Source organism: Danio rerio, chromosome 9, assembly GCF_049306965.1.
Source record: "Danio rerio strain Tuebingen ecotype United States chromosome 9, GRCz12tu, whole genome shotgun sequence".
In the NCBI taxonomy this organism is placed as follows: domain Eukaryota; kingdom Metazoa; phylum Chordata; class Actinopteri; order Cypriniformes; family Danionidae; genus Danio; species Danio rerio.
In genome coordinates, this window is record NC_133184.1 from 1,167,758 (window position 1) to 1,194,118 (window position 26,361).

Below are 26,361 nucleotides of genomic sequence, written 5' to 3' on the forward strand. Positions count from 1 at the left end.
AGTTCACCTCTGAACGTTTTCAGGATCGGCTAAACCAGTGACTAAACCCACAGCGAGCGAGCAAATTCACACAATTTTAATTCTTACATCCAAAAAAAAAAAAAAAACAAGATCAAAATTTCTCACTCTATATACAGATATTACATACGATGTTTATACACATATTACATCATATTTTTACACGAGAAAAATATACATAAAAATGTAAACTTTGTATACAAAAAAATACCTTAGACAAATTAAAGACCGATAACAAAAGGTGACTAGATTATCCTATGAGTTGTAAAAACAGTTCTACAGTACATTCAGTGAGTACAGGAATCAGTCAGCCATCTGAACGCAGTGCAAGCGCTTCTGTCAGGGGGGGGGGGGGTTCTTTTCTCTGTGCAGCGGACTGCCTGGCCTTCACACAGCACACAGTAGTAACACAGTACAAAAAAAACATGGACCGCACACAACATTTCAGCTGATGAACAACGGTGGGAGAAGTAACCAACGACGGCTCCTGTTCGGAAATATCAGGAGAAGAGGAGAACGTGCAGCAGCTTTAAAGGTGATGACCACAAAAATGACTTTCACTTCATTGAGAATGCTTCAAAACCTGAAGTAATGGCCTGTAGACATGATCCAGATCTCAATCACGAAACCCCAGCAGAAAGTCTTTTATTTATTAAAAAAATGAAAGTGTTCTGTTAATGTTGACGATTATTTATTTTTGAGAATACGTTCACCACTGGGATGATGTAAAAATATATACTGCTTTTAAGGTTTCTCTTTAAATGCAAATGAGCTGCTGTTCTCCGCCCCCTTTTCAAAAGAGGGCAGAGCCTTTTTAGCTTGCACCTCAATTTAAGACACGTTTACACAAAGTACGATAACTATAAAGTTAACGATAAAAACATCAACTAGCAGAGTTCAGATCACTATTATAACGATAACGATGCAGAAAAACGATAATGTTGGGATTACTTTCAGAACGATTTTTTTCCCCAGCTAATACATGGTAAAAAGAAAAAAACGGCCTGATCCCACGAGGAAACATAACCATTTTACATTTTACAAACCCCACCCCTAAACCTAATCGTCAATGGGGGATAAGCAAATCAAAATAATTAGTACGAATGAGATCCTACAAATTCATACGAATAAGCCAGTAAATCAAAGTTACGAATTGCCGTTAAGATATCGATAAAACATCCATAAGTTAATGTACTAACATGAGCTAATACTGGCGTAGCATTTATTAATCAAACTTCCACATTTATCCAGCTTAATCTCAACATATCTATTTTACGTTTTGCTAGTTTAGTGGCTAATTCGTTCAAATTTTGTTGTTTACTGTATTCCTTACTGTTTTAATGTGCTTTGTTGTTTTTTACTGTTTTGTAAGCGCTTCGGGTCTAAGAAAAGCATGTTATAAAAATGTATTATTATTATTTATATAATTCGAGTTCAGTTGTACGATTTTTAAAAGTAGGCGTGGCACCCCACGTCTAAACCCAACCGTCAATGGGGGATAAGCAAATCGCACTAATTTGTACGAATGAGATCATACAAATTGACATCTAAACTAAAAAAAGTTATGAATTACCATGAGATAGCGTTTACAAAAAACTTTCAGTCTGAAAACACTGAAATATAAAAGGCTCAGACTTAGTGGAGCATCTGTATTTGATGATCTTTTCAAAGATTATTTAAAGATAATGACTATCTAATAAACAATTGGTTATTGACATTATTCTTCACGTATGAGCAGGCGCAGCCATCGGAATCTATTCGGCTTCTAGTCTACTTCACTTCGTAAAGTAAATCGTTAGACAATTTTCTGCCGTATTATTACTAGTCATTTTTCCCTTAGGTTACGCAGTTTTAAAACAATTGTAAAAAAAACGCACTTGCGCATTGCAAAATAAGGTTAATAGCACTGGAGGGAATTATCAATATTGACACGGAAGCTATGCAATTTATGCAAATTGATGTATAAAATTAAAAGTACCTCAGGTATTAAGTATAGCTATGCACTGACTGCGATTGCAGCATTCACTGTTTAATTAGATCATTTACACGAGCGGGATTCACTGGTCAGATTCACTAGAACCAAAGCACATCAATGAAAATAAAAAATAAAACAAAAAAACAAAAATAAATTGATTGTTATGGTCTGATGAACAAATCGTACTAATTTGTATGAATGAGATTGTACAAATTCAGACGAATTACCCATTAAATTAAAAAGTTACGAATTGCCGTAAGATATTGTTTTAAAAAAATAGACAGTCAGAAACCATCGCAATATAAAGGGCTACAGGTTGCGACTTCGTGGAGCATCTTTGTCTGATGTTAAAAGATCTTTTAAAGATCATTTAAAGACAATGACCATCTAGTAAACAATTGGTTTAGTGAACCTTACTCTTCCCGTATGAGCAGGCGCAGCCATCGGAATCTATTTTGCCTCACTTCCATTGATTGTTAGACGTTAAAACAGCTCGTTATGCTGCTTGATGTTCAACTTTTATTATTATATTCTATTTTTATGTATAGTCATATACACACTTAATGTATTGGCATCAAGTCGTCAACCATTTCTGCCTTCTAATATTCCTAGTTATTTCTCCCATAGGTAAATCGTAAAAACGAGTGCACTTCCGCATTGCAGAATAAGGTTAATAGCATGGAAGGGAATAAAAATATTGACATGGAAGCTACGCAATTTATGTAAATTGATGTATAAAATTAAAAGTATAGCTATTTGCTGACTGCGATCGCAACATTCACTGTTTGATTAAACCAATTACACGAGCGGGATTCACTGGTCAGTTTCACTAGAAATGAAGCACATCAATAGAAAAAAAAAGAATAAACAAGAAAAAATAGATCGTTATGGTCTGCTGGTGAGGACCAAATATAGTTACCGCTATAATTATTATATTGATCATTCTTTGTGCGAACATCGCTTTACTTTGATTACAACATCGGTAGGCATTATAAAGCATAAACATTTCAAAGTGCATGGATAAGAGAACCCCTTTAAACTAATTCAAAGTCACAATTTATTCGTTTTACAAATTAAAGTGCATCAACGACCACAGTTTTATGAACTTCCATTCGATGCAGCCGGTTCGTGGATGTAGCAGTAAACAAAATTTAATTCTCCTGGGCTTTCATGACTGAGATCCGTTGTTTAACTATTATTTAGACTAGCGTGATCAGACTAAGTGTGCATAAGGGTCATGATTTGAAGTCCTTCGACGGCCACTGACTCTTTTTAATAGCTATCAAAAATACTGTTGCACACGATCACAGTCTCTTCGTCTGAATAAATGACACAGATACACAACATCAAACCAATAAAAATGAGTCGTCATCACGATCGTTTTGATAGCCATTAAAACTACCAAACAGCACGCCACGAAACGCTTCAGTTCCACCACGCATGTTAGCTTCGCAAACATCTTTCGCCACTCAATTCAACCCATAAAAACCCCATGCTACAGAGTTCTCTATTCTATAAATAGATTTAATACTCGACAATATACGAGATAATCGTTCAGCGTCTAATAATATCTACCGAAAACAACCTTGGTTTTATGGTCATAACATAATGAGATCTGTGAGGGAACGTTGGTCCCGCGTGGCGTAAGGCTGACTGACGGTGGCTAAAAAAAACAAATGGCTGAGTTTGAACCTGACACTCCTGTGGAAGTCTGGAGAAGAACCATCAGGTTGCACGAACCGTTCTCCAAAGAAATTGCACCAAATATCTGAAACGCAGGGTTCTACTCTAAACCCTCCATCTGTACTCTCGCCGCCAAGGGCTCTTGCATTATAAAGACCCCAAACTGATTAAGCACCATGAAGAACAAACATCATAACCCATGTATTTGGCAGAGAGTGTTGCTATTGTTCTGTGTTGCTCTTCGCTGAATGAGTTCCATGTCAGTGTTGATTCAATCTTTGCTGTCAATCAAACAGTTGAGCTGTGAATTAAAAGTAGAGGATGCTGGGATTGAGCCACACCTGAAGACTGGCATGGGTTGCTCTGCTGGGGGTATTATTGCTTTAGTTAACCTTATGACATGAGCAGTCCAGGCTGGGTACACGGAGCAACAAATAAACCCATGAATGATTGGTGTGCTTCTGTAATACAACATTTGTGTCCTAATTACAAGCCGAACTATGGATTCACACATAAACTGAGGGCTGTGCTGGAGATGTTTCAGGGGTTATGCCTAATAAAGACCATGTAAGGTTGTTCATTTATAGATGGTCACTTATCTAAGGTGATCTGATCACAGTTTCTGAACAAATTCCTCATGTAAATTCCTAAAATTGAGCTAAAATGACACTTTAAAAGGCACAATTTGCCCCAAAATGAAAATTATGCACGATTTATTTGTTCCAAACCAGTTTGTGTTTGTTAATTTATTTATTTCTGCTGCTAAAGACAGAAGATGATATGCTAGAGGTTGGTGGAAACCATTGACTTTCATAGTATGTTTTTTTTCTACTATGGATGTTAATGGTTACACAGGTGGTTTCAATCATTCTTCAAAATATCTTCTGTTGTGCTTAACAGAACCAAAAATAAAACCTCAAACTAGTTTTAAAAGGAGTCAAGGGTGAGTAAATGATCACACAATTTTCATTTTAGGGTGAACTGTCCCTTTAATGCCAAAATCAATCGTTTTGACCCTATGAGTGGTAACAGGGAATGTAGTAAATTTAGAAGATCTTTATTTGGCTCTAAAATCTGTATGTAAAAACACAGGTTGGCTCTTAAAGTCCACTTGAACTGGAAGTGTCTGAGACTTATAATTCAGCATGTTGAAGTGCTTCCAATTGAAACTGAATATTGAGTAGGGGGTGGGGCTTTCTTTTGCACACCATTCCCTATAGCGCAAACTTATGATAATAGCCAAACGCAGAAACAAATGCTCAGATTTTCATTGAAGATTACCAAAACTGTTTTTTTTCCAATGGATTAATTTGCACGGGTTCCTTATTCACCTCAATGCTGCGTTCACACCAGACATGGATGAAGCGTCAAGTGCGAGTGATTTACATGTTAAGTCAATGCAAAGATGTGATAGACATCCTGTGCCACGATTTTCGCAAATGAGACAATTTAATTTGTTTGCATTAGTTTGATGCGTTAACCAATCAGGAGCTTGCTCTTGTAGGGGTGTGATTGTGACGTAGCGCCTGTTGTTGGTGTCCCAAGAGAAAACCCTCTTGTCAACACATGACAACGATTGAATCTATTCATCTATTCTATTAACATCTGTTCACCTATCAAACTGGGCTCGGCTCAATCTGAAGCACCGCTGAAAGCCTCCATCATCCATTTACAGTTTCTGGAGGAGTTGATGAACTCAGAACTCGCTGGTGCACCTCTGAAAGGATCTAATGGACTGAGACATGGCGCCGGACGAATCTACGGTGTTTTTCAGCCTTCCTAAAGCACATAAAGCACAGCTACTCTCAATAAAATCAATGTTAGCCATTTGACAACAAAGCTAGATTCACCGGGCAGACAGAAGCCCTGCCCATGTCGCAAATCCACGTCTATTGTGAAGTGAGTAAACTCAAAATTATCACGGCATTTATTGGTACGTTCTGCGTCTGGTGTGAACACAGCATAAGAATAACAATGTGCGCTAGCAAAATACACATTGTACATTTAGATTTAAAGTGGACTTTAAGCCAAACTAAGCACCGGCTCCATCACCTAGCACCATTGGGTGGAAAAGCATTGAAAACAACTCGGGTCACTCAAACAACAAACAGAGGATAGACACTGTTGACGGACAGCAGAGATGTGTGTATTAAATCTAATCTGCGGCTGGTCTGTGATGTCAGAAACAGAGGATTTAGTTCACCCAAAAAAATAACCCCATTAAACCTTTGACTTATTTATGAAGAACCCGAAGGAGATGTTTTAAAGAATGTTCACGCTGCTCTTCTATATGCATATAAAGGATCTGTCAAACTCAAAATGTGACAAAAAAGCATCATGTTCCTTATGATTTGTGCACCATATTTCAAGTCCTAATTCGAGCGACAGGCATGTGTTAAGAACATATTGACATTTAAGACAAGCAGGCCTTCAGAACTGGAATATTGCCTAAAACATTTGCGAATAAAGCAGCATTTCCATCCAATTAGAAACAAGAGAGAACAAAATCTTCACTTCCTGATAACCTTGCTTAAATATTGTTGAGAGTAGTGCAGTTTGATGCACTGTTGGGATTTGCCACTCTGTTTTTTCTCCTCTAATAAATAAGTTGCACCTCCGAAGACGAAATGCAATGGTGGCTTTTAGAGGCGTGAGATTTCCAGACAGTTCAGATCTTTTACAAAGCTGGAAACATCTGCCGCATTAACTGCATTAATGCATCTCGTCACTAAATGCATTAACATCAGCGTGCATGCACATTTGTTCTTACTGTATAACGTTTATCCTACTCAGTTGTCCGCATGTGTTTTTTAATGCACATTTTCAAAATGTTTGCACGTGTTGTTTACATTAAGCATTCTTTAACGTGACAATCCAAATGTGTATTAAAGTAGTTGGATGGAATCCTAGCTATGAATTAGGTTTGTCTAAATTAAAATATTTAAGGGTAAATGCAATTTCAGGTGGGTGTTAATGGAAAAGCACAGTCAGCAAGAGCCTAAAACATTCTGTTACACCTGTCAGAACTCCTGTTAGCTAAGAAAATATGTTTGACTATTTAAAATAAAATCAAATATTCTTTATTAGAGGCCGAGCAGAGAAACGGTGCGTAGGCCCTTTTGGAATTGCTCTGTTTATTCTTCTGCTTCTCTGAAATGAATTGCGATTTTGAGGGTTCAAACATGCCCGAAAACTCACGAAACTTTGCACACGCCCAAGAAGTTGCGAAATTTACGTTTGTTGTAGGTTATGGAAGTGGGCGTGGCAAATTGACTCGACATCGCCACTAATGCATTTTTGAGGGACTGGCCCCGGAGTTACTATTCACGTACGAAAATTGACACACGTTAAACATGCCAATACCTACAAAAAAAAAAAAAAAGTCTCTTGGACCGAAATCTCAAACCCAAAAGGAAGTCAGATATTTTTAACTTCCTCCACCGAAAAAAGTGGCGTTTTTGCCATTTCCAGGAGTTGCATTTCAACGAACTCCTCCAAGGGATTTCATCCGATCAACACCAAAATTAAGTATCATCATCTAAAGGCCTTGGCGATGTTAAATTGCGAAGATCTAGAGTTTTCGTCAAAGGGCATGTCCATGGCGGCCTCACAACCTTTGATGATTTGCCATGAAACAGGAAGTTGTTACAAATCAGCCATGCATTATCCGATCTACCTTAAAATTCACACGTTTGATAACAGTCCTGACCTGAACACGTTTACATGCCAATATCCAGTTACAGTTGTAGCGCCACCTGCTGGCAACAGGAATTGACATGTTTTATACTGTAAGTAACTTCTCCAACAAATTTTATCGTATCAGCACCAAATTTGGCTGGTGTTATCTGAAAGCTCTAGCGATGATATATTGTAAGGATCTAGAGTTTTCGCAGAAAGGCGTACAGGCCGCATGACAAACCTCAGTGTTTTGCCATGGAAAAGGAAGTCCTTATAACTTAACCACACAATGTCTGATCAGCCTGAAACTTTACATGGTTGATTAAATTCCTTTCCTGAACACATCTACATGCCAATATTGAGTCACAGTCATAGCGCCACCTGCTGACAGGAAGAAGTTTGGCAGAAATCTGTAATTTTCTCAGGTTTTTTATATGTATCAGCTTAAATTATTATTTACACCGAGGTCCCTTTCATTGCTGCTTGCAGCTTTTATTATAATGTTGCATTTTTAAATGCACGCATAAGCTCAAAGCCCAGAGATGTTTTTACTATAAACTGGGTTATTTTAAGACTCGGTATACTCTTCAGAAGATTACAGTCTCGCTTTGAGTGACCAGACACACTATATTTCAGCTCTATTTTTAGTGTCCTGACTTATAAAAACATGTTTTGTTCTGTATTTCATTGCAGAGTACCAGTACATAAAACAGACCAATCAATAACAGCATATGTTCAAGTATACCGGACAAAACAGTGTATTTTTATAATAATTACATTACTGAGGCCAGGATCTGTGCAATCTGGCATCTGTGACCAAAAAAAAGTAGTTTACTATAATTTTAGCAAGGTGAAATTATTAATATTAAAAGGTATGATGAAAAAAACAATGCAGTACTTTCTGAATTCAGAAATCCCTTCTCAAATAATTGCTAAATCAGTGTTATATCAGCAGAACAACATTATTAAAACATCTAAAAATACATGTCACTTGTCTTATTTGTGATATCTGGTCACCTAAAGCTTTGCGCTAAACTATATGGCATTATTAGAAGTAATACAGTGTTGGAATTCATATGGTAAAATTAAACGTCAGGTCAACTGGTAAATAACACTCAAAATAAATCTCAACTGCTCAACATTTTTACTCTCAAAGTTGTTTTTGGCTCAGAATTGCAGTGCAACTTCCATTACTGACACCCACAGAAAAATACAAGTGAAAGAGCATCTTCATATTTCATAGAGACACAAGAGAACTGGCTGTGGATTCTTCCTATTCCTCCGTTTTATGTAACAGCTCTGGGCTGTTAGCTCGGTGAGCGAAAGTGCAAAATATAGGGTCGACCTGTTTAGCTTTCAGTGCGAGAGATTAAAACACCTCTTCATAAATCAACATCTGTCATAACGACAGTGTGCAAATGCTTGCGTCGCTCTAACCAGACACAATTACAGCCATGCGATCAAAATAATGCGCACTTAATTTTCGCACCATTGCATTCTGAACAGGTCATTACTCACTTTAATCCTTGAAGATGTCAAAAGTTGTGTGCAAATAAACAGGCAAATATGCCAGACGTGTCACCTCTCAGATTAAACATGCACAAATGAGATCTTTGGAGTTTGACAGACCTTATGTGTTTTTCATTTCATGGTGAAGAGCAGAGTGTGAACATCTAAAACTTCTCTAGTCGTAAGGTTGAGTAAATGATGAGTTTCCATTCTGAGTGAACTATCCCCTTAAAGGAACACTACACCTTTATGCTCTTTATACAGCTCCCCTTGAGTTAAACTGTGGAGTTTCACCATTATTTAATCCATTCAGTGCAGCTCTGGGTTTGGTAGGAACACTTTTAGCTTAGCTTAGCATAAATCATTGAATCAGATTAGACCATTAGCATTAGTGTTTCGATATTTGTCCAATTTAAAAGCTCAAATCTTCTGTAGTTACGTCATGTATTAAGACAGATGGGCAATAAAAAGTAGCTATTTTCTAGGTCGATATGGATAGGAGCTCTACTCTCATTCTGGCGTAATAATCAAGGAACTCTGCTGCCGCACCATGGCTGCAGCAGCGCAATAGTATTACATAGCACCTGAAAATAGGCTAGGTAACTAGAAAACAGCACTGCATCATTGCTCCATCTGTCTTAGTAAACAAGTACAGGAGAGCTTTAAACAGAAAAATAATCGAAACTCTTTTTGAAGGAGATGCTAATGGTCTAATCTGATTCAATGATCTATGCTAAGCTAAGCTTAAACTGATCGGCTGAATCGATAAATAATGGTAACTGTTTGAACTCTATATAAAGTTTAGTGTTCCTCAAAAACATGAGATGGGATGGGTTTCTACCGAGACTCAGTTGCTCTGAGGGAACGGTGGAGTGGCGGCAGTGGCGCTAGTAATGCTAAAGCCTGTAGGTGGCGCTGTGGAGCTATGGCTGGGCTGCAGGTCTTTGGGGATCCCGCTGTGGGAAGCCAATTGGTGTCCGAAGGCTGCGCTGAATTGTGGGAGCTGTAGTTTGGGCTCCCTTGAGGAGGGTGAGGATGAGGAAGGCTGCAGGATTGCGGAGCAATGGGATGTAGATGGCGGGGTGGACAAAGCCGTGGAAAGTAGGTGCGTTTCTGCAGTGAGCAAGTTGCCGAATTGCGCCGGGTCTGTAAGTGAAAGAGGAAGGTTATTCCAGGAGGTGCGCGGAGGTCCTGGTGCTCCACTCAAAGGCACCTCCAGAAGCAGAGGCGGGTCGGTCTGAAAAGAGGCACCGTGTGGGGGTGAGATGTGATCCCTGTAGGGCGATGGCACGTGCTCGCTGCTGTAATGACTACCTGGCGGAGAGGAGTCCGGTTTGGGTGCTCGAGGAAACGTTCGTTCTGTTAGCCCACTACTGGGACTTGTGGAGGACGCGCTGCTTTGAGTGGGCTGAGGAGAAGGGGATGATGGGAAATGGTGGTCTGTTTGGGCGTGGAGGAGGTCTAGATTGGGGAAAGTTTCAGATGTGATTCTACCGTTCAGCAGGTCTCCGATGCCGGCGGGTGTGACTCCTGATCCCGAGAACACGGTGGCCATGGTGCGGTGGTCCACCCCATCTGCCTGCGTCAGCTCTCCTATTGAGGACAAGCACACCAGCGAGTCGGGGTACGAGCCCATGGCCTGCAGGGCTCTGACCAGCTCTTCAGCCTCTTCTGTTGTGGGCAGCAACTCTCCATTCTTACCTGCATCCACAAAAGACAGCTCAGGCAAAGTGCAAACAAGACAGCTCAAAGGCGCCATTTAAGGAAAATCAGGATATACCCAAGCATTAGAGTTGACAATAGTATCGAGATTGGTACTGAAAGATTAAAAATGTCTGCTAACATTTAAGTGATCAGCGAGTTCTTAAGCACAGACAAAGTGCAAACAAGCCAACTAATGAGGTGAGCGTACCCTCAAAAAGGTCAAAGTCCTGAAGATCATCGGGTAATCTGGGCAGCACGTCAGAGAAATCTTCCTGATTGAGCTCGAGATCGTTGGGAATGTCGGGCATTTCATTTGCGATGTCGTCAGGAAGCTCGTCTGCACTGAGTTCAGGAGTTGACGGACTCCTGCAAGAGCAACAGACAGTGAACACAAGCAGAAACTGCGCTAAACTGAAGTAAAACATGTGCGAATAAAGCAGCGTTTCCATACAAAGAGAAACAAAAGAGAACAAAATCATCACTTCCTGATAAACTTGTATAAATATTGATCAGGTAAATGTAGCTGATGTGTTGAGATTTGCCACTGTGGTGTTTGTTCTTCTCTTATAAGAGAGATGCGTGAGATGGGGGCGCAGACAGATGCTCAAGACAGAGGGAATAATAATAGAAGAATAATACTAAAGCGCTGTGATGATGGACTGATGGAGGGCTGAGGCCTTTTACAATCTGCAATACAACATTTCAGATGTTCTGGATATACGACAATGTGCTGGAAATGCTGCTCTGCCCATTAATGTGTCCCATAACACAAATTTTGTTATTATTTTGTTATTTTCCATATTTTGTTACATGATCTGTTAAAATAGATAGATTTTTTTGATGCACATGGCAAATATGTTTCCATTGTTATAATTTTTTATTAAATTTCAAAATTAAGCACTTTTTACTTGATTTCCAACAGGCCACATGGCTACTAATGCAACTAAAAATTATTTGCCTCTATAGAAATTCAAGCTTATTGGGTCATAGTTATACTGCCTGAACTGTTCAGACACTTAATCAAGCTCTGTGCTTGTCCTGATCTCAGGCTAGAATTATCTGCATTTTTTAAAAATAAAATGAAAAAAAAAAAAAAAAATCAAATAAAAATCTTATTAAAAATAAATAAATAAATAATAAAAATATATAAATAAATACAAATAATAAAACAAAAAACACTTTTCAAAAAATATTTGCTTAAAATTTAATAATTATAATAAAATAAAAAATACAAACAATGAAATAAAAAAATAAATAATATATATATATATTTCTTATTATTTATAAAAATCTAATAATTAATTATATAAAATACAAAATAATATATAAAAACAAAAAATGTAATGGTTTTTAAATTATATATATATATATATATATATATATATATATATATATATATATATATATATATATATATATATATATATATTTTTTTTTTTTTTTTATGATAATAAAACAAAAATCTAAAAAAATATATAAACAATAATCTAAAAATATAAACAATAAGATAAAAAAAAATAATAAAATAAAAAATAAATGTTTTTTAAATATATATATATATATTTAAAAAAAAAAAAGAAAATTATATATATATATTTTTTTTTAAACAAAAATATAAACAATAATATAATTTTTTTAAAAAATAAACAATAAAATTAATATAAAAATATAAACAATAAAATAAAAAACATAAAAATTAAATAAATATTATTTTTATATTTAAAGAAATGAATAAAAGACAATAAAAATAAGTATATAAATATAAAATATTTCATGTTTTTTAATAAAAACTATATATATAAAAAATTTAAATATATATATATATATAAATATGAAAAATAAAAATATTATTACAAAACAATTTTACTACAAAAAATTGAATGTTTTTTAAATTAAAAAAAATATTTACATAATACTTAAAAAAAATAATTAATTAAATTTAAAAATCAAATCAAATAAAGAAAATCTGACTGTTATGTGTTGGAGTGTATGGTGGTCACCTGACGTGAGCGTGGTGAGTGGGCAGTGAAAGCGAGGGCATCAGTAAATTGCCCTGTGGCACAGCTGGAGGAATGGGCTTCTGTGGTCTGCGTGGACCTCGTCTTCTCTTCTTCTTGTGTTTCTTGGTCAGCGCGGGTGGCTTGGTCTTCTTTCGTGGACGTCGCTGCTGCTGCTGCTGACTGCGTCTGTGGCCGTCTCCACGCAGGAAATTATCCTGTCACACACATTTGATAAAATGAGTAAAACCATTATTTCATAATATAAAATGTTTCATAATTCAGTATATTGTGATAATGAGCATGCAAAAATACAACTTTTGAAGTGCTTATAAAGAATATTAACATTGTTATGTTGGCGGTTGTTGTTCAGAGCACAAAATAATGAAGTTTAACAGGTCATTTCTACTTTCAAACATATACATTTTTACAAGTTCATTTATTTTTTGACTATTGAGAGGTCTTCTGTTTAATTCTGAGGTTTCTCACCATTTTCTTGGCATGTTCGTCACAGAGAGGTGTTTGGTGAGTGATGTCGAACACAGGGACTGAGCACTGCTGTCCGTCTGCAAACCGTGCCGTACAGCTGGAGAACAGCTGCTGAGAGCGATTCAGTAGGATATCTGTGCAGACACGCTGTCAAGAACATAACACACACACACACACACTAACACAGCAGTGACACACAAAGACACATCTGACATATGACAGACACATCTGAGAGCAGCACATAGGTGTTCACACTGACACTGTACCACTGCTTTTGCTTTATACAAAGTCAAAACAGTCCGAAAATAAAAGGGAAGTAGTATTAATTTCTAGTATTCATTCTTAAAAACCAACACACAGAAGTTAAATGCTTTTGCTTTTTTCTCCCATGGTGCATGACAAATCTGAAAATTCTGTGCCTCAAGGGGACGTATTCAAGCAGTCATGTCTGAATATCATATGCTACTACCGTCAGATCTTTATAGAACAAAACAAACACTAACACATTACTCAAGCCCACACCTAATAAATGCATAAAAACTGAAAAGTGCTCTCTTCATTTTATTTTCGTAGCTGCGCTTGTTCAAAAGGATACGCTGAAAACAGTGGCGTGAGAATGGCAGCGCTGTGTTGCTGCAGCTCTGACCCTTAGTGCTTCCCGTACACGCTGTCCTTTCATACTTGTGTGGAGCTGCAGACCTTGAACTGAACAAAACAAAATTTATTGATGCGAACACAATCATATTAAAACAGATAATCAAGTTCATTTATTTATAAAGCATGTTTAAAAACAGCCACAAGACTGACCTAAGTGCTGTACATGAGACTAGAGTGATATTTAGTCAAAAACATGGAGAAAACTAGAAATAAAGCAAAGGGAAACATCAGATACAGGCCCGTAGTCAGCCTGGTGAAAGGGGTGGTTCTTTTTTTCTCAAAAAGTGGACCTTTCTTAGCTATACCACAAATTTTCTAATTTAATTTTGAGAATGAAATATTTTTAGTGACATTTTAAGCACTATTTTAATTATATTAATAACAATTTTGAGCTTCATCATTTTTCTAGCCTTTCTTGTAAAAAAGTACATTTGAAAATTCATGGAAACAACAACAACCAAAATAGTATTCAGGTGAATTTTAGGGTGCTTTCACACCTACACTTTTGTTTGGGAACCCGTTAGTGCGGTTCGTTTGGCATATGTGAAACCACCAATCGCTCTCTGATCCGCGCCAAATCAATCGCTCCGAGATCGCTTGAATGAGGTGGTCTCGGCTCGATTGAAACAAACTCTGGAGCGGATCGATTGCAGTGAGAAATCAATACGATCCGAGCGCAGTTATATCCCAGTGTTTTATGGATATGTAATAGGCATACGGCTATATAAAGAGAGAATTATGAGTATGGCGGGAAGTTTCGCGAGTCTCCGGGTGACCGCAAACGAATGATTATCTTCTGGTAATCTCGCGTCTTCCTCCTGGCCCTCAAATAGGCAAAGTCGCGCACCCATCTCACCCCTCTCCACCGCATCTCTCCTCGCTCTTCAGACACGTCGCGTGAATCTTGTCAATCACCACCAAACCACCACCTCCCCCTGACAGCTGAGCGGGACTCTGCAAAATAAACCCTGACACTCTGACCAATGTGAGGAGAGTTTACTCACGTGACTTGTTTTAGCTCTTTTGGTCCGATTAGAAACTTTGCGGTGTGAAAGTGAACCGCTCCAAGAGCAAAGAGCAACAATGTAACAACTGTAATCTCTATTTCAGAACAACTGAATCGATTCACAGGTGTGAACGCACCCTTAATATGGGCCGCTTTTGGTGCTTCACACCTTTTTATTGGTCATTTTTTGTTTTAGGAATAAGGTCCAAGACTTAGAATAAAAGTTACTTGTAAAATGTTTTCTCCATTTAAAAGCAGTACAGTAGCGAAAGATACCTTCACTGACATCAGATTGTATGTTGTCTTGCACAGCTGGATATCGGACTCATGAAAAATAATTGTTAGCACCGGCCAAAACTGATTAGCTGAAGTCACACTGCCAACAGAGTTCCAGTTAGCCTTAAAACCTTTTTCGAGGAGTTATTTTCACTATTTGTGATGACATAGCAGTCAAAATAGGACAAATGAGCTCATGTATGGGACTAATTCTGGACCTGTGAGGGGTGAGTCTTTCCGAACCACCCGAACACCCCCTGGCTATGGGCCTGAGATACAGTTGAAGTCAGTTGAAGTCAGAATTATGAGCCTTCCTGAATATTATTTAAAACTTTTTTGGTCCAAAAACATACGAACAGAAAGAAAATATTCCAGAATTTTAAGAAAAATGTTTTTTTTAAAAAGTGTCATTTTCTAATTATTACAAACAAAACCTTAAGAAGTTTGTTTTTTCTTTAGAAATACATGCTATGATGTTTTATACTTCCAAAATAAATTTTGTCAACATCCACCTTTCCCTGAGCAAGTTATTTCAATGTTATTCTAAGGCGTTTTCTAGTGGGAAAAGAACTAATGTATTCATTTACTGACAATAAATATGCCCAGAAGTTCTGGGAATGAATTAAAAAGAAAGATTGTTACAAAATAACAGAACACTGAAGCAAGTTTGACTTTATTCAAATAATAAATTTTCAGTTACCATAAAAACCACCACTTACAATGAACAAATAAAAATAAGAAAATAAGAAATAATGCGTCAAAGTCCAAATAAACATGGTGCAAATCCTCAGTAAAAGAAATAGATATAAATATTTACAACACTATAAATAGTTACATAACTAAACTAGATTCAATATGGAACATCCTTAGGTTTTTTGTGCCAGCATATGGTGTTGACCCTGCTGCTCCTCAACTTTTGCATCGCAGACAAACAGCCACACCGTCATTTGCGTCCTTTGAAAACAGCAAGACCAGCACTTTGTCTTTGCTGTGTCACTGTTTTGTCATGTTTGTCATGTTTTGTCATGTCACACAATGTGTTGTGCATGCAAAAGTACTTAGTATAAGAATTATTTCATGCAAAACTTTTTTTGCGTTTTATTTAGCCGTGCGTAAATGTACAGTCTATCTCTTATTTTGGGTTGTTTAAATAGCTGATTGCTGGTCCACAAAGTGAAACCTATGCTTATTGGTTGAGAGAGAGCGAGTTTGAACCAATCTGGGCATGGAGGAGGGACAATGCATCAGTGTATTATGTCTGGTTTGTCCGGAGACACAAGCCACGAGCATTTCTTTGTCAAATCAGCGTTGTCAAAATGTGATGAGGCTGCACTAATTCCGCAGCCTCTGAAGGTCTGTGAATGTAATGTTTTACAGCGACGAAAAGCTGAGACTCTCTTCTTTATGCCAATCCTTGAATTGTACGGATCGGATCAGAAGATCAAAAGTTAATAAACATTTAAGAACAATACTTATTTTTAGCCGCGGGCGGCTGTCTCGGTCTTTAAGGCTTCACAAGGGTAATCAGGGTAAAGTTAGGGTAATTAGGCAAATTATTGTATAACAGTGGTTTGTTCTGGAGACAATCCAAAACTAACATAGCTTAAGGGGGCTAATAATATTGAGCTTAAAATGGCTTTAAAACTATTGAGAACTGATTTTATTCTAGCCGAAATAAAACAAAACAGACTTTCTCCAGAAGAACAAATATTAGAGGAAATACTGTAAACAACTCCTGAATCTGTTCAACATCATTTGGGAAATATTTGATAAAGAAATAAAACTGTATAAAAATCAAAACATAAGAATGGACAGCAAACGCACCAGCTGGAGGTCTGCGAGCTCCTGCTGAGTTTCTGAATGAGCTGTGCCGTGCAGTCGGGGTCTTTGCTAGCAGCATGTAGCAGTGCTTTCCGGAAGGCGTAACGGTATCTGCTGTGCCGGCTGGCGGCTCGGTCCCGTCGGCACAGGTGTTTATATCTCTCCTGCAGGTACGAGCAGAGCTGAGCCAGTCGGGCCCGCCGGGACAGAGGCTTGTCACTGGAGGAGCTGAAAAACACACACACAAATAAAATCTATTAATCAGACGGAGTAATGACATGCACACTGTTATATTAATAACTGGATATATACTGTAAAAAATATATAGAATTAACGAGATTTATTCTCTAGCATCTATTCACCCTCCTGTCAATATTTATTAGTTTTATAAAATTTCCCAAATGATGTTGAACAGATTCAGGAGTTTTTCACAGTGTTTCCTCTAATATTTGTTCTTTTGGAGAAAGTCTGATTAGTTTTATTTCGGCTAGAATAAAAGCAGTTTTTAATAGTTTTAAAGCCATTTTAAGGTCAATATTTTTAGCCCCCTTCAGCAATATTAGTGTTGGATTGTCTCCAGATCAAACCACTGTTATACAATGACTTGCCTAATTACCCTAACTTTACCCTAATTACCCTAGTGAAGCCTTTAAATGTCACTTTAAGCTGAAAACTAGTGTCTTGAAGAATATCTAGTCTAATATTATGTGCTTTCATCCTGACAAAGAGAAAATAAATCAGTTATTAGAAATGAGATCTTAAAACTATTATTAAGTGTTGAAAAAAATCTATCCATTAAATAGAAATTGGTGAAAATAACCTTTGATGGGGGCTTCTTTCCTGAAGTCTCCAGGCCTGAGGCAATAAAGGAACAAGCTCCTCTGTGTCTTCATCATCTGCACTGTCTTCAGACCAGTCTAAACCTACACACACACACACACAATCACACACAAAATATCAGATATCAAAACAGCCCCCGTGTCTGTTTGAAGTGTCATCTGAGCAATACCACAACCGGGTCAATAAAGAAAAAAAGTTGAGGAGTAATTTCTAATTCCCTTCAAAGCCAAGTGAGCGAAATAAGTATGTTTTCTAGCCCAATAAAGGCTTCTTTCTCATTGGGAAGTTTCGCAAACTAATTTTGAGAAGAGCATGCGATATGATCGTCTGCAGCTGATCATTATCGCTAATCATTAGCTAGCCTATCAGATCTTTTTTGAAAGACTCCGCACTCTATCCTTCCCAAGGATGAACAAGTCGGTACTCATTGCGCGGAGTTTGCATGTTCTCCCTATGTCTGTGTGGGTATTCCCCAGGTACTCTGGTTGTACTCGAATTGTAATAACAGTCACAAGCACTTAACGTATACATACTGAACCAATCAGAACCACCATATTAACCAAAGTATAGGTAAAAAAACGCACGTTTTCTGACGCTTCAGTTGGAATCTGAATCAGTTCATTTCTGCTCCTGTCAATAGGATTTTGTAACTACAACAACTGTGACAATCTTGATTCTTACGTGATAAGACTGAAAAAAAAATAGATACAGGAAACATTGAAGCTTTTTTTGACCACTTCATAAAGCCTAATTTGGTTGATAAAATGCTCTTTTTGTAACAAATTTAATTTGGTGTCATTTGTATCTTTATTTTAATGTATTTTTGTTGATCAGTTATCTACAAAATAAACAAAAAGGACAAATACATTTTAGATGAAGTGACATGCAAATACTTTTTTCAATAATGAGGGAATCAATAATTCAATTTAAGTAGGCCCATTATTACATAAAATATAGTATTTTTGAAAATGTTGTTTATTTCATGAATTTAAATTATGAATTACAGTATTGCAATACTATTGGTATCCCGATACTTCAGCTGGTATAGTATCGTAACATAAATTAATGGTATCGGGACAACCCTACCGTGTATATGTATTTTGTGTTTTTTGTCAAGACACATCTGTAAAAAACGCTAGCTACTGCAGTTTGTTTTGTTGAAAAGCTCATACCGAGATGTGGGAACAGGTCTCCATGCTCCCGCTGTCTGTTCGCATAGAGCTGCACCAGATGCTGTAGCCTGAGCAGGCAGACAGGGGGCGCAGTGAAGGCGGCGGGGCGCAGGGCCACAGAGCGAGGCTGCGGGCAGTCATGAGCAGACAGCGGCCGAGGGGATGCAGGTCTCCAGATCACAGGCTGATTCTGGAGCCCAGCCGGCGGGAGCGGGACAGACGACGCGCTCTCAGGTGGAGCCGGCTTGCATAGCAGAGTCTGTACTGTCCCGAGCGGGGCATATGTGGGCCGCTCTGTGTGCTGGGAGGGCTGGGGTGGAGAAGGTGGAGGTGGTGGAGGGGAGCTGGGAAGTGTGCAGGATTCAGTGACGGCGCTAAAGTGCTCGATGTCTGGCTCCAGGTCGCGTGCGGTGACTCTCAGGCCGATCACAGGAGTGCTGGACGCTTTCCTCTTGCTGGAGCTCCTCTGTGCAGGCCTGTCACAACAATCAATATATCGACTTATCACACATGGACATGACCTCACTCAATTAAAACCACAAACAAACTAATTCCAGCATCATTTTAGCTGATTGCACAACATCTCTATCTCTATTGGAGGTGTCAGTATGATTAAAAAAAACAATTCAGTATTTACTGTAAATAACTATAGTATATTTTCATGTGGGTGTCTGACAACTGAAAATAGATCTGGCAGCAGATATCGCAGCCTCTGTTACTCTTTATCTTGCACGTTATTGTTAAAATGTATTATTTATTTATTTAGGATATGCATTTTCATATTCTGATTCATATTCTGAATATGATGTGTTCTTTGAAAAGAGTGAACTATTGCTATTATATTGTCTTTGTGGCATTATATAATGAGTGGCATAAAAAAAGTCTTAAAATGACGCAATATATTTTGGTGTAAAATATCGTACAACAAAAATAGATATGGTGACGGGCCTACCTCTGCAGCAGGCTCTCCTCCACATCCGAGTCCTCCTCATAAAAGGCGAAGGGGTCGAGGAGGTCGGAGTCCAGCAGGGGCATGGGGGTTAGGCGGGAGCAGGGCGGGGACGCGGGCAGGCCGTTTGTGTCCCGCAGAGCCAGAGAGGGAACCGTGATGTTCAAAGCCACCGACTCCACATGAGCGCGGCTGCGGACCTCCTCCAGACCATCCTGCTTCTTCTTGCGCTCCTTCTTTGGGATAAAGCCCAGCACTTGTAGGTGACTGTTACAGTATCTGCAAAAAAAGCCAACCAAAAGTGTTAAGCCACAATCATACACTTGTTCTAGGGCACAAATATGTTTACGTATGATTCAAATGTGTGTTGAAGGTTATTTACCTATATAATTAGCTTACACTAGGGCTGGGCGATATTGCAAAAAAAAAAAAAGATCATGATATCATGTTTCATATCATTCAATATTGATAATTATTGAATATTTTTCACTATACATTTAGCAATATTAGGATTTTTTTTTATTTAACCACTTTATTTTATTTTACCAACATTACTAAGGCAAATAGTTTTAATAGTCAAAAACAAATAATTTAAACAATTTGCATTTGCGATTTACATGGTGTACTTTGCAAGTAGAAAAACTGAACGCTTCACTAGAGAGAAAACAGTTAAATAGAGCATCTACAGCGCGAGAATGAGATTCTTTACTTTCACTCTCGTGGATAGGGAAACGTGTTGTACTCAACAAACATCCATATACATAATTAATTTAGTTTGTTAAGCGCGAAGATTTGTTTCAAAACTATTTCTAAATTCAGTTTTAATTTCCAGCAAACGAATAAATGAACAATAATAACCAAGTGTGGTCAAATACACATGCTATTTTTAATAAAAAATATTTATATAAATATGCATATAATAAATAATACTGCTAATAATAATAACATTATACATTAATAAACTGACTTATTTAATTTTTATTTTATTTTAAGTTTTCGACATCTTGTTGCATTTTGTCACTGAATTTGTGTTTATTGTTATGTATATAGCCTATGCACTCACCAGCCACTTTATTATGAACAACTTATTAGTAATAGGTTGGACCCGCTATTGCCTTCAGAACTGCCTTAATCCTTTGTGGCAGAGATTCAACAAGCTACTGGAAATATAAACGATAAATCCTGGAGGACCTGGTTTATCGTTCAGCCCTAGCAGTACATGACACTGAAATGACAGTCTGAAGCCTGAACTACTGATTTGATCATACTACTAAACAACTTAAACATCAATACAGCTCAAAACATGCAGCTCAACTCCTTGTTCAAGCTCTTGTTCTATCCAGACTGGACTATTGCACCTCTCTACTAGCCGGGCTTCCAGCTAACGAACCTCTTCAGCTGCTTCAGAACGCAGCAGCACGAGTGGTCCTTAATGAACCTAAAAGAGCACATGTCACTCCGCTGCTCTTCCGTTTGCACTGGCTGCCAGTTGCTGCTTGCATCAAATTCAAAGCTCTGATGTTTGCTTACAAAGCGACTTCTGGCTTTGCTCCTTCTTATCTGCTCTCACTTCTGCAGATGTATGTGTCCTCCAGAAACTTGCGTTCTGTGAATGAACGTCGCCTCGTGGTTCCATCCCAAAGAGGGAAGAAATCACTTTCCCGAACTCTCGCGTTCAATCTGCCCAGTTGGTGGAATGAACTCCCTAACTGCATCAGAACAGCAGAGTCACTCGCTGTCTTCAAGAAACGACTAAAAACTCAACTATTTAGTCTCCACTTTCCTTCTTAATCTGCTATTCCCTCTCTGACTCCTCCACTAACTACTACAAAAAAAATTACTAATGTTTTGCTTCTTACACTTTCTTTACATACCTGAAACTTGCCTACAGCACTTATTCATTGTTGCTCTTAAAGTTTAAATTGTGTAAATAGTGTAAATTGCTTCCTTGTCCTCATTTGTAAGTCGCTTTGGATAAAAGCGTCTGCTAAATGACTAAATGTAAATGTCAATAAACCATGCAGGCCTGTGCATTACAGTGATTTTGCCACAGGTAAGGCTCTGGTCTTACCTTCGCTCCTCTGCTTTGGGGATGGGGTTTGTGCATCGCTGACTGTTGTACTTGGCCACATATTCGCACTGCTTAAACGGGGCCGTTTTGTCCTCCAGAACATGGCGGATGCAGAAGGCGTATCCGTTCAGTCTGCGCTGCTTACAGAGTTTGGGGCTGTAGGAGCACAGCGGCTTATTATCCACCTCTGAGAAATGGATGTGTTTACCTTCGTACATCACGTGACTCTGGTCCCTGAGAACATCAGCTGAACAGACACACACAAAAAAGTGGATGTTAAACTACGTTCACAAAAGCTAAATGTTTTTCTCTTCCATAATTAAAAAGTCACATATAAAGTCAAGCCCGAAATACCCCAGGGGTAACAGATATCTGCAAAAACATTGTATTAAAGAGCTTTGCTCAACAATCTGTTCTGCATCAATTCTGTGCTTTTCTAAATGCATTACTACTCTTTTAAATAGATTCAGAGAAGAGTGTCTAACAGCAGACGGCGCTCTAGGTTAGTTTCCAACAGCAGATGGCGCTCTAGGCTAGATTCCAACAGCAGACGGCGCTCTAGGTTAGTTTCTAACAGCAGATGGCGCTCTAGGCTAGATTCCAACAGCAGACGGCGCTCTAGGCTAGATTCTAACAGCAGACGGCGCTCTAGGCTAGATTCTAACAGCAGACGGCGCTCTAGGTTAGTTTCTAACAGCAGATGGCACTTTAGGTTAGATTCTAACAGCAGATGGTGCTCTAGGCTAGATTCTATCAGCAGACGGCACTCTAGGTTAGTTTCCAACAGCAGATGGCGCTCTAGGCTAGATTCCAACAGCAGACGGCGCTCTAGGTTAGTTTCCAACAGCAGATGGCGCTCTAGGCTAGATTCCAACAGCAGACGGCGCTCTAGGTTAGTTTCTAACAGCAGATGGCGCTCTAGGCTAGATTCTAACAGCAGACGGTGCTCTAGGCTAGATTCTAACAGCAGACGGCGCTCTAGGCTAGATTCTAACAGCAGACGGCGCTCTAGGTTAGTTTCTAACAGCAGATGGCACTTTAGGTTAGATTCTAACAGCAGATGGTGCTCTAGGCTAGATTCTATCAGCAGACGGTGCTCTAGGCTAGATTCTAACAGCAAACGGCGCTCTAGGCTAGTTTCTAACAGCAGACAGCGCTATAGGCTAGTTTTTAACAGCAGACGGCTCTCTAGGCTAGTTTTAACAACAGACGGCGCTCTAGGCTCGTGTTTAACAGCATAAGGCGCTCTAGGCTAGTTCCTAACAGCAGATGGTGCTCTAAACTAGTTTATAACAGAAGACGACACTCTAGGCTAATTTATAACAGCAGAGTGTTCTCTAGGCTAGTTTTTAAAGCAAATGGGCTCTAGGCTAGTTTGAAACAGCAGACAGCATGCTAGGCTAGTTTCTAACAGCAGATGGTGCTCTAGGCTAGTTTCTAACAGCAAACATCGCAGTAGGCTAGTTTTTAACAGCAGACGACGCTCTAGGCTAGATTCTAACAGCAGATGGCGCTCTAGGCTTGCTAACAGCAGACGAACTCTAGGGTAGTTCCTAACAGCAGGTGGCGCTCAAATGATGTGTTCACACCAGAAGCGGCACACGCGGATAAATCGCGATATTCGTTTGTAAATAGAAGCGTGAACATTTGAGTTTACTTGCTTCATTCGTGAGTCAAATCCCCTTTACAAGAGATGCGGAATCGCGTCATGGGCATGGCTTCTGTCTGCCCGATGACTTAGCTTTATTGCTAATTGGCTAACATGGATTTTATTGTGAGTAGCTGTGCTTTATGAAGGCTGAAAAACAGTGTCGATTCATTTGGTGCCGTGTCAGAGTCCACTAGATCCATTCTGAGGTGCATCCAGCTCTGTGAACTCATCAACTCCTCCAGAAACTGTACCTGGATGATGGAGGCTTCCGACTGAGCCGAGCCGAGTTTGATCAACTGTTGTCCGTTGTCGGCAAGAGGACTTCCCCTCGGGACACCAACAACAGGCACTACGTCAAAAGCACGCCCCTACAAGAAAATGCTCCTGACTGGTTAACGCAGCGCTAATGTCTGCTGAAGTTCAGATTTTCTAACTTGATCCATTCGCATGAAACGTGTTAAGCCTGTGAATCGTGCAAAACGCTCAATTTGCGGCGTTTCATACATGCGAATCACATCATCCGCGCCACCTCATTTGCCACAGGATCTCTAGTTGCATCTTTGCATGGTCTGATGTAAATCACTCACGCTTGACACGTAGTATAAGAATGCACAAAACAGATACAGGGATACTGAAGCATTTTAATGTCGCGTCAATCAGCTGATCTGTCAATTAGCTGATATACGAGCAACCTGCTGATAGATCCACTGATCTACTTGACTTTGAAATGCTCAAGTTTCCGAATATCAGTGTTTGAAGAGTGGTGAACTGATGAACTTCATGGCTAATCACAGTCTTTTCTTGTCTCTCAAATGTTAGCAGGAAATGGATGTTTTTAAAGTTTCAGCACAGATTGGAACCGAAGTCAAAACTTTGGACCACCCTACTCACAATGGCAGGGAGTTTACACATTAAAGTTTGGCAGTCACTTGATGGATAAATTATAAATTGGGCTTAACACAAACTATGCACACGCATGCTGATTGTTTTCATAGATTCCCAGATTGCGTGTTTACACAGAAACCACAATAGCGGGGATTTCAAAAACTTGCACTTTGAAACCAGTTCTAAAAATGATGAATTTTCAGTCCCCAGAATGCTGCTGTCTTGTAAACAGACAGTCAAATAGCATACAATTATTTAACATTTTTGCCTGTCATGTAAACAGACTCATACACTGACCACCTACTACAACACAAAGCTTGTCAATATTACATAATTCCCTGTCTATTACACATGATCCGGCACTGAAACACTGACGGTGTACAATAGAGCATCTCTGTTTAATGTTTGAACTAAAAGGCAACCCAGAGTCCCAGCTAGTTCAAGAGATCTTTGTCGTTAACCTATGACCGCAGTACAAGGATAAAAAACCAAATAATGTGACGGAGCCATCATATCACATAACTGTATTATGACTGACAGGATCATTCACCCTGCATTTGGTAGACTGGAAATATTTAGCCATGAGACGACCAATTAAAACAGGACAGAAATATGAATAATGAATAATGAATGGGGTAGCAAAACGTACTTTGATTTGTAAATAGTTTAAATATATGAAACAGAATGTTGAATATTTGTGTGCATCATGTCATATTTATGATAATTCAAAGTAATTGAGGAAAACGCGGACATAAGTTACAATGGTACGTGTCTAAACGATCTTATATCGTCAATTAGCGAATTAAAATGTTAATGTGGATATCATTAACGTTACTATACTGGTATGATCTTTCCATCAAGCTCGTACAACAACAAATGATCGATTTTGTTAAATAAACATCGCTGTCATCAAAACGATATGCTTATAAAACTCCTAAACCCAAACAATCGAATAGTACTTGAATACATATGCCTGTGCTAGAGCAAAGCTCTATTATTATTATGTTTAAATGTAGTTTGCGCCCCTGGCTGTCAAAATCGCACATTATTTTGATATTTCTCTCGTTAGCTAGGATGCTAAAAACAAACCCAGGAAACCGAAACACTGACATGATCCTGCGCTAGATTTAGTTTGGAAATGGCAAAAATAGAATTATAAGCTTATACAAGCTTTACATTTGTTATTTAAATAATGAATGAAATACGTAAAGTTTGTGTAAACTAATCGCTGCAAATGTTGCTATGAGTGATGGCGGATGAGGCCTGTCAAATCAGGCCGAAAGAGCGGGGCGCTGCAGCCGATGGAGGTTTAATAGTCGTTTAAACTAATCCTATTTACAAATAATATACATGTAAATTATTTTAAAATAATGCAGGATCACTCTATTATAGAATTGCTTCCGCAACACGATACAGCGAACCAAAATACGTTCTAAAGCGATGCAAACACTGGCCTACAATAGCAGCTAAGCCTCGGAGCTCGAGTCGAGCAGTTGAGGGGTCAGCACGCTCACGAGTCCGCTAGAGCAGTAATCGAGTCCGCTTACCAGCAGTGGGTTCAGCCTCTACGGGGTCTCGCTGTTTAAACGCCACAGATCATCAACTGCACCGAGTATTCATCGGAATTCCTTATGCTACTGAATACTGTTCCCTGCTGAGGTGGTGAAGCGATAAAGCATCCACTAATGTACTTTCGATATTATGTTGTCTTCTGCTCTCATTGAAACAGATCTGCGGGGGTTTAGAGTTCAGTGCTCGGCGGACTCACAGCTCCACCACCGGCGCCGCGGAGACATGACAACTGCTCCACTGCTGCTACTGTACCATCATCCTAAAAACTATGAGCACGGTGAGTCCTCTTCTTTTTCAAATCATAAATTACCCATTTACTTGTAACTTATTTTATTCATATCTACCCCTACCCAAACCCTCACAGTAATGTAGTAATTATTCTGAGTATTATTACATTGTTTATTAAAT

At 38.7% G+C, this 26,361-nt stretch overlaps 1 protein-coding gene across 1 annotated transcript; it reads right to left on the minus strand.

Annotated features, from left to right (window-relative positions):
* Positions 1 to 61: 61 nt before the first annotated feature.
* Positions 62 to 26,143, minus strand: ino80da (INO80 complex subunit Da). The gene is made up of 11 exons (NM_001423326.1): positions 25,929 to 26,143; positions 21,846 to 22,092; positions 19,778 to 20,053; positions 18,826 to 19,301; positions 17,634 to 17,736; positions 16,817 to 17,041; positions 13,649 to 13,758; positions 13,054 to 13,187; positions 12,568 to 12,782; positions 10,776 to 10,933; positions 62 to 10,564 (listed from the first exon to the last, which is right to left on the minus strand). The coding sequence occupies exons 2-11, from the start codon at positions 22,061 to 22,063 to the stop codon at positions 9,711 to 9,713; spliced, it is 2,769 nt and encodes a 922-aa protein (NP_001410255.1). The 5' UTR covers positions 22,064 to 22,092; positions 25,929 to 26,143; the 3' UTR covers positions 62 to 9,710.
* Positions 26,144 to 26,361: the final 218 nt, after the last annotated feature.

Excerpts from the sequence above, each read along its gene's own strand:
- ino80da (NM_001423326.1), bottom strand. The coding sequence starts at position 22,063 with ATGTACGAAGGTAAACACATCCATTTCTCAGAGGTGGATAATAAGCCG. Across the intron at positions 17,737-18,825 it reads AGACCTGTTCCCACATCTCG|GTTTAGACTGGTCTGAAGAC; the intron begins GTATGAGCTTTT and ends GTGTGTGTGTAG. Across the intron at positions 12,783-13,053 it reads ACGAACATGCCAAGAAAATG|GATAATTTCCTGCGTGGAGA; the intron begins GTGAGAAACCTC and ends TGTGTGTGACAG.